General features: G+C 22.3%; 1 protein-coding gene across 2 annotated transcripts in view; it reads right to left on the bottom strand.

Moving 5' to 3' along the window:
- The window catches only part of LOC117173098, a 21,825-nt gene that overhangs the window by 6,451 nt on the left and 5,735 nt on the right, over positions 1–9,639 (bottom strand). For both annotated transcript variants that reach the window (XM_033361482.1, XM_033361483.1), the window contains exon 2: positions 9,106–9,300. In XM_033361482.1, the coding sequence (XP_033217373.1) occupies positions 9,106–9,300 (195 nt within the window). The remainder of the gene's footprint in view (positions 1–9,105; positions 9,301–9,639) is intronic.

The following is a 9,639-nucleotide window of genomic DNA, read 5'->3' as shown; positions in this document are numbered from 1 at the left end:
ATTATATTTCAACAAAGGAGTTTTAATTCCAACCAAGTAGTTTTATTTTCAACGAAAAAAGATGAATTTTTAAACAAGATTAATTTTCTATAGAAAAAAAAACGATTTTTTAACAAAATACATGAACTTTTAACTAAAAAAGAAAATTTTCAATAAAATAGTTTAATTTAAAACTAAAAAAGATCCGTTTTAAATCATTAGAAAGTATGATTAAATTTAATTTAATCATGAATTTTCATTATTTTCAACTATAATGATGAATTTTTAACAGAAAACCGAATTTTAAACCAATAAGATGAATTTTCATCTAAAATTATGAAATATTAAAACTGGATTAGTTAAATTTTTAACAAAAATGATAAATTTATAAATAAAATTATTAATATTTGATTGAAATATTTGCACTTTCAACGAAAACTATGAATGTTCAAAAAAGTGGATTAATTTTCTATACAAAAAAAAAACACAACGATTTTTAAACAAAAGACATGCATTTTCCACAAAATAGTTAAATTACGAACTAAAAAAGACAAATTTTCAAACAAATAATTGGATTTTAAATTAAAAAAGATAAATTTTTAACCAAAAATGGAATAGTTACATTTTCAGTTAAGAAAATTAAACTTATGAATTTTTCACTAAAATGAGGAATCATCAACTGGGATAGTTGAATTTCAAAAAAAAAAGATAAATTTTCTACTTAAATTATTGATCTTTCACTGTAATAGTTGAATTTTTAAATTCAAAGATGATATTTTCAACTAAATAGTTGAATTTCGAAATAAACAATATCAATTTGTAATCAGAAATGGAATTTTTTTTAATAGTTACAATTTTAAACAAAGTGATGAACTTTTGACTAAAATTATTAATCATCAAGTGAAATAGTTCGATTTTAAACCAAAGATGAATTTTTAACCAAGAAAATTAATTTTTACCAATTACATTTTTAAGAAAACAGCTCAGTTTTCCACCAAATAAATGATTATTCAATTAAAATAATGAAGCTTAAAAAATAGTTTTTAACAAGAGGGTTTAACTTTTAATTAAGTAATACAATTTTCATTTCAAAAAAGATTAATTCTGAACAAAAAATGTAGTAATATGGATATTTCATTCAAAAAAGTTTTCAATTTCTAATCAAAAATAGTTTAATTCAACCAAAAAAGACGACTTTTCAAAATGGATTGAATTTTTAACTATGAAAGATTTTTCTGCCAATCAAAGAGAAAATATTTCCAACAAAATACATAGTTACTTTTACAAATTAAAAATCCTTGCTATTCAATTTTATATTGAGATAAAAAAAAAAATTAAGCAAGTTCACAAAAAAAATTCCCTCACTTAAAATTCTTCAAACTGAAAATTTGTTCATTTGAAGTAATTGAATCCAGGGTGGCCGTTTTAATCAAAAAAAAAAATTCCCGATCATTTCCCGGTTCTTAATCATTTTGCACGGTCAATGAAATTAAAAAATTCGAACTCTAAAGGTACAAATTTCTTAATTTGAAGTAATAATAACTGAGCTGCAAATCGTTTAAAGCGAAATTCCTTAAAACGCTTCAAAATTTTATTTCTAAATCGTTCAAACTTTGAATTACTTTTGAGATTTTTTTCAGAACTTCTGAACATTTTTTTAAAATTATTTGAATTCTTCCTACAAATTTTTTAAAATCCAGCAAAATAAAAAATATTTCCTTAAAATCTTCTAGATTCATTTTTGCCAATTTTGGAAATCTTATTAAATATTCTCTTAAAATTAATTTTCCAAAATAAAAAAAAAATCATTTTCAATTTTCCTAGGAGTCTTAAATAAATGTTTTTTGTTCTTTTGAAACATTTCATTCTTAAAAAGCTTCTATATTTTTCGTTAGAAATCTGCAAAAATCCATATTTTGTTTTAAATTATGCCATTTTCAGAACTTCTAAATATCTTTTCAAATTACTCGAAATTTTTCTAGGAAAAATAGACATTTAATATTTATTTATACATCAAAATTCAACAATTTTCCCTAAAATTAAAACTTTCCAAAAGAAATAATTAAAATTGTAACGTTCAAAGTTTTTTTGTTTAGTTTAAAATATTTGTTTTCTAATTACTGATTTTAAATAAACAGTCAAATGTTTATAAATATTAAGCAATTAATCTTTTTCTTCATTAAAAAATTTCAAATTTTCTAAACTGAAACAATGCTTGAAATATGATGAATCTAAATATAATAATAAATAAATAAATAATTATGAATATCTTATTTTGAAGTTATTTAAAAATTGAAAATAGTTTATAAAGTTGCAATCGGGCATTAAAACATGGAAACATTGAAAAATAAAAGATATAATTGCAAAATGTAGAACAATTTAACGTGAACAAATTTTTTTCTAAAAATTTAACAAATTCCCTGTCAAAAAATAAATTCATTCTCATTTTCCGGTCTCATAAAATTTCCGGGTTTCTCGGTTTCCCAGTCTAGTGGCTACTCTGAAAAACGTAACTATAAAATAAATCACTCAAAGTGGAACACTTTTGATTCTTAAACTTTGAAAATTTAAACTTAGTATTTTTTTAAATTCGATCGCTCAATAATTTAAAGGTTTAAAATAAAACATTTTAATACTTTCCAAATGAACAATTTCAAAATAAATTGAGATTTTTAGAATAAAAACAAATCCTCTCTTTTAACTTACACAGAAATAAGAATGTAAGAAATAAAACATGTCCATTGATGACGAAAATCGCCTCCCTTCCAACACACAGAGTGGCCGTTTTAATTGACGAAATCAATTCCCGGTTTTTTCCCGGTTCGCGAACATTTTTCACGATCAATGAAATTAAAAAAATGAAACGTTAAAGCTAAAAAAATTTCACTTGAGGTAATAAAAACTGAACTGCAAATGAAAGAACTCAAAGTGGAACTGTTAAATTTTAAACTTTTAAAATCGAAATTTAAAAGTCTTTAGTTACAAAATTTTGTATTCAAATGCTCAATAAATTACGCATGTAAAATTAAAGGTACTAACATTTTTCAATATAAAAAAATATAAATCCAGGTTATCATTTTCAATGCTCTAAATTAAAAAATCAATCAATGAACTTTAAAATTTTCAAAATTATATAATTTTAAGGATTTTGAACCTAGAAAAGTAAAAGATTGATTTTTTTTAAAGAATACTTCTGAAATTAGAAATTCAATTATTTTCTTTTTAAATAGTTTAAACATCCTTGGAAAGCTTCAAAATTTTATTTCAAAATATTGAGAAATCTAGAAATTGTTTTAAATTTTTAGTTATTTTTGAAATTTTTTCAGAACTTCTAAATATCTTTCAAAATTAGTTGACATTTTTTCTACAATTTTTAGAAAATCCTGCAAATTTTAGAACATTTCTTTACAATTGGGATGTATAAATAACAATTAAACATTTATTATTTCTAGGCGAAATTTAAGTAGTTTTGAGATATATGTAGAAGTTTTGAAAAGATTTAAACTTAATGTAAAACTTGAAATGATAGCCTAATATAAAACAAAATGTAGATTTTCGCAGATTTTAAACGAAAAATTGGATTCTTTTCCAGAATTGTAAAAGGCTTCAAAAGAATAAAAAAATTTTCTTAAGATTCCTAGGAAAATTAAAAATTATTTTAAGAGAATATTTTAAGTTTTTCAAAGATTTAAATAAAATTTTCAAAAAAGGTTCTAGAAGATTTAAAAAAAAACTTTCTAAAATTTGCATGATAATTTTTAAACTTTTAAAAACTCCTTAATATGCCTTAAAATTACTCAAATTTTTTCTACAAATGTTCGAAATTTTAACGATTCCAGGCTTTCTATGTCAAACAATTCAGTTAAAGATTCTTTAATTTTAAATATTTGGTTTCAATTTACTTGTCTTAAATAAAAATTCAAATATTTCTAAATATTCAATAATTAATCTTTTTTTTTTAATTAAAAATTTTTAATTAAATGGGTTAAAAATTTAATATTTTAGACTGAAACAATAATTTTAATGTAATAAAATCCTTTAATTAATAATATATTATTATGAAGTTATTTTTAAATTGAAAATAGTTTATAAACTTTCAGTCACACGTTCATATTTGTTTAATGACTAAGACTTTAAAATTCAAACCACTTAAGTTTTAACCTTAAAATCTGAAAATTCTTAAATTTTGAACTGTATAAAAATCTTTTTGTTAAATCGTTTTTGTTCACTTTGCATTACTTAAAGTACACACAAATTAAAAAAAAAATATTTATTTATTAAATAAAAATGTTTTCAATCCAAAATTTTCAACTTCAAAGGCTTTTATTATTTATTTGTTCGAGTCTTTTTAAAAATTCTTTAAACTAAAAATGTAAGCTTAAAAATAAAAATTTTTAATGGAAAATTTTTAAAGTACAAAAATTTTAAATTCCGCATTGTAAGCTAAATAATAGCATAATTGGAAAGCATAAAAATTCGACTAATTATTTAAAAACTCTCACTTGAAACTCGATAAAAATCTTATAAGATAAGAAAAATTTTCTCTTCCAATTCAGAAAAAATTAAACCCAACATTTCCTCCATTCACACTCGACAAAAATCTTAAAAAACAACAAATGTCCCTCATTCTATTAAGAAAAAATTGAAAATCAAAATGTCCTCCCTTCCAGCTAAAAAAAATGTTAAAAATAAAAAAATTACCCTCTTGAAATTCAGAAAAAAAAGATTAAAAATAAAAATTGCCTTTTCCAATTAAACAAATAATAATTAAAGCCGAAATTTCCTCCCGTGCAACTCAACAATAATCTTAAAGTCTAGAAAACTTCCCTCTTAGAATTATAAGAAAATATTGGAAAAAAAAAGTTCACCCCTTCGAGTAATTCAAATTCTAAAAAATTCAAATTCTTAAAAATAGAAAGTTTCCCTTTTCTACTTAAAAAAAAATTGAAAAACAAAATTTCCTCCCTTCCAACTAAATAAAAATATTAACAATAAAAATTCTTGTCTTGCGGTTAAGAATTTAACAAAATAAAAATATTAAAATTAACATTAATCAGTTAGAAAAATAAGTTTTCAAAAAAAAAAACGAATTTTCAACATAATAGTTAAATTTTCAGTAAAAAAAAAATAATTTTTCAACCCAATAGTTTAATTTTCAGTTAGTGAAAATAATTTCTAACTAAAATAAAATAATTATAATTTGTGAATAATTTGTAAATAATTTGCATAATTTGTATTCGTGTAAAAACATTGAAATATTTAAAATCTTTGTGAAATCTTTTGAAACATTCTAAAAAAATTGAAATCGTTTAAGAACTATGAAATGTAATGAAATCTATGAAATCTAGTGCACTTTTTTGAAATTTTTGAAATCTTTTGGAATCCTTAAGAATTCTAAAATTAAATATATGTGAAATATTTCTGAAATATTTTGTATTCGTTTGAAAACATTGAAATATTTAAAATCTTTGTGAAATCATTTGAAATATTCTAAAAAATTTGCAATCGTTTAAAATCTTTGAAATCTGGTGTACTGTGCCCTTTTTGAAGCCTCCAAAATTCTTCTAGCCTTTTGAAACATTTACGGACTTTTTATCAAATCTTTGAAACTTGTGTGAAAATTTTCTCAAATCATGCGTCCTTATTTGAAATCATGAAAATATTTGAATTCTTTATAATATCTTTTAAAACCTTCTAAAAAATGTTGAAATCGATTTAAATCTTTTACATATTTTTAAATTTTAGAAATCTGGTTTTACTGTACACTTTTAAAAACATTAAAAAACTTCGAAATCTTTCAAAAGGTTTAAAATCTTTTTGAAACATTCGAAGTCTTTGGGAAATCTTTAAAAATTTGGTGTAAACGCCTTTTCCAAATCTTTTAAATCCTCGAATTTTTTTGTATCTATAAGAAATATTTCTTAAATCTTAGTTTTTGAAATTGGTTAAAAGCTTCTTAAATATTTTAAAACCTTTCTAGTGTGTTTCTATAGCAATATTTCTTCTAAACAAGGTGTTTTTTCATAATAAACTAAAAAAATTAAATTACTCTTTGAATTTCAATAAAATAACGGTTTTCAAAGCAAAAAAGAAATTCAAATTCAAGATTCTCGTGAAAAAATCAAGGAGACTTTCAGGTTTTCAAGCCTCGGACTCTCTTCAGAGATCAAAAATAGTGTCATAATTTGGAAAAATTATATTAAATTTGATTAAAAATTAATCTACCTATCGTTAGTTGAAATTATCTGGCTGAAAATTCAAACATTTGTCTAAAAAGTCATATTTCTTATTTGAAAATTCAATTATTTTCTTCAACCTTCACTTTTTTGGTATAAAATTCAACTAGTATTTTGTTGGGAATTCATTTTTTTGGTTAAAAATGCATATTTTTCTGTAAAAATTTAATGTTTTTTATTCAAATTCAACTGTCTGGTCAAAAATTAATCTTCTTCTGTTGAAAGCTAACTTTTTTGTTAAAAATTCATCCTTTTCCTTTAAAAATTCATCTCTTTTGTTGAGAATTCGACTATATCTTAGAAAAACTGATTTTTTGTTTAAAATCCTTCTTTTGGGGTTGAAAAGTCTGCTGCAATATTTTTTAAAATGAAAATTCAACTTTTTTTTAATTTGCCTATTTGATTTAAAATTTCATCTGGTTAAGAGGAAATTTTATCTTTCTTGGATAAAAATGCAGCAATTTGGTCGAAAATTCAACTATTCTTTTGAAAATTTTGTCTTTTTAAATAAAAAATTTATCTATTTTAGTGGAAATTCCATTCTTCTTGGATAAAAATGCAACTTTTTGGCTTAAAATTGAACAATTTTGTTGAAAAAAGTCCTCTTTTTTGGTTTAAAATTCAATTTCTTTATTATAAATTCGTTTTTTGGGCTGAAAAATCAACTTTTTTCGTAAAAAAATGTACGTTTTTATTAAAATTTCATATTCTTGCGGATTCAAGTAATTTGTTTATAAATTTTTGTTGAAAAACTCTATTAAGAAATCATTTTTTGTCAAAGATTTATATTTTTTGTTGAAAATTCATGTCTTTGGTTGACAGTTGAATTATTTTGTTAAAAAGTGGCCTTTTTTAATTAAAAATTCAACTGCGAGGGTAAAACTTGAATTACTTTATCGACATTTTTTTCCTTAGTGATGTTTATCCCTTCAGTTGAAAATTTAACTATTTCGTTGAAAACTAATTTTTTGGTTGAAAACTCATATTCCCTGCTTGAAAATTAAATTTTTGTATAGAAAATTCCACATTTGTACAGAAAATTCGCCTTTTTGATTTTAAAAATCGTTTTTTTTTTTTTATGAAATTTGTTCTTTTTTGGTTAAAATATCAAAAATTACACTTTTTTGTTGAGATTTCGTCCTTGGTTGCTAAAAATTGAATTATTTGTTGAAAATTGAATTATTTTGTTGAGAATTCAAATACTTTGTTTAAAAAATCACCTTTTATTATAGAAAATAATTTTTTTATTGGAAATAAATTAATTTTTTAATTTTTAATTTATATCTGAAATAGTCCACAAAAAGTTACATTTCAACCAAATAGTTGGACTTTCTACGAAATAAGTTAAATTTTTATAAAAATACATTTTGTTGAAAATTCAAGAATTTTGCTAAAGTCATATTTCTTGGTTGAAAAATCAACTATTTTATTGAACATTCAATTTTTTTGTTTAAAATTCAACAATTTTGTTAAACATTCTTTTTTTTGTAATATTTTTTGTTAAAAATTAATCTGCTTGGGTTTAAAATGGACTTTTTTGTCAACTCTTTGTTTGAAAATTCAACTAAAATCTTAAAAGTTCCTTTTTTTATTTGCTTAAGATTCATAATTGTAGTTAAAAATTCGCTTTTTTTTTTGTTTAAAATTCTTGGAATTAAAAATTCAAATATTTTATTGAAAAATCAACTAATTGGTTGAATATTAACTTTTTTATTGAAACTTCATATTCTAAGGTTGAAAATTTAACTTTTTTGTAGAAAAATCGTATTTTGTACTCAAAAATTCAACAATTTGGTAGAAAATTTAACTATGTGGTTAAAAATTCGCTTTTTTTGGTAGAAAATACATTTCTGGTAACTGTTTTTTATTTTCAATTGAATTTTTTTAAGTTGAAATATGAAATATTACATTTTTCGTTGAAAATTCAACTAAATGGATGAAATTGAACTTTTTTTGTTAGAAATTCATATTCTCGGTTATATAGTTTAACTGCCTTAGATACGGATTCAAGTATATTTTTTAAAATTCGTTGTTTTTTTAAGCCCACTGTTTTTTATTTGTAATTTAAATTTTTTTTAAATATCAACTTTTACTTTTTTTGTCGATAATTCATCTTTTTCATTTAAAATTAATTTTCTTAGCTAAAGATTCATAATTTTAGTTGGAAATAAATTTTTTTGTTTGTTGAAAATTTAATTCTTCTAACTGAAAATTTAAAAACTTGAAAATTCAATAGATTGGTTAAAAATTTACATTCTCGGGTTGAAAATTCAACTGTTATGTAAGAAATTCGTCTTTTAGGCTTTAAAATTCAACAATTTGGTACAAAATTAAACTTGTTTATTTAAAATAATAATGAATAGTTAAACACTCTACTTTTGGTTAAAAATAGATATTTTTCATTTTAAAACTCAACTATAATCTACTGTTTAAAATATTTACTGGAAAATTAACGTAATTTGTTAAAAATTCATCTTTTTCGTTAAAAATTGAATCCTCTTATTTAAAAATTGAATTATTTGTATAAAAATAAATATATTTTGCTGAAAGTTGATATTTTCTGTTAGAAAATTCTTCTTCTTTGAAAATTCAGACTATTTGGTAAAAAGGATATATATTTTCTTTAGAATTCATCTTCTCCGGTAGAAAATTAATCTTCTCTCTTTTAGTTTTAGCCCACTAGCTAAGAAATTTAAAATATTTTTCAAGAAAAATGAAAAGATTAGTGGCCATAGACGACAATTTTGAGAAAATAGTGTCTTAGTTTCGTTTCTTTTATTCAGATAGTAGCAAAATAGTGTCTTCACTCAAAAAAAAAAAAAAAGAAAGAAAAACCATATAACTTGAATTCTATCTGGAAGTAAATTTAATTTTAATTTTATTTTATTACCTTTAGGACTATGCCAATTCCAAACTACTTCAGGCTGCTGACTACAAGGTCCCATTATTGGACTGCACCGGTAATCTATTTCCGGTGAATCCTCCATATTATTTGTAACGCTGGTATTTCTAATCGGAGTGCTATGACCACTACGTTTATCCAATCGTCGAACTGGTGTAGTGTTGCCATTGTTGCTTGTGTCTTCTGCAATTGAAACACAAAATTCACGATCCATTTTTGCGAAACAAATTATTAACCATTTTAAAAATCCATCTTTTTGGTTAACAATAAAAACTACTTAAAACTTAAATTTTTTGTTAGAGGATACTTCAACATTATGAATTTTCAACTAAGAAAATTAATTTTCAATAAAATATTTTAAAGGAATCTGTTATATCATCAGAGATGGTACTTTACCGACCGTAGACAATCCTCCGAACCATGAAGGCACAAAATCTACACAATATCGATCAAGTTAGGAATCTTCAATAACAGAAAATGCTTAACGTCTAATCAGACTAGATGGAAAATAATATTTAAAAT

This window comes from Belonocnema kinseyi, chromosome 5 (assembly GCF_010883055.1).
Source record: "Belonocnema kinseyi isolate 2016_QV_RU_SX_M_011 chromosome 5, B_treatae_v1, whole genome shotgun sequence".
NCBI classification, from domain to species: Eukaryota; Metazoa; Arthropoda; class Insecta; order Hymenoptera; family Cynipidae; genus Belonocnema; species Belonocnema kinseyi.
The sequence above is the reverse complement of the archived record's forward strand: the minus strand, read 5'-3'. Positions and strand labels throughout refer to the sequence as shown.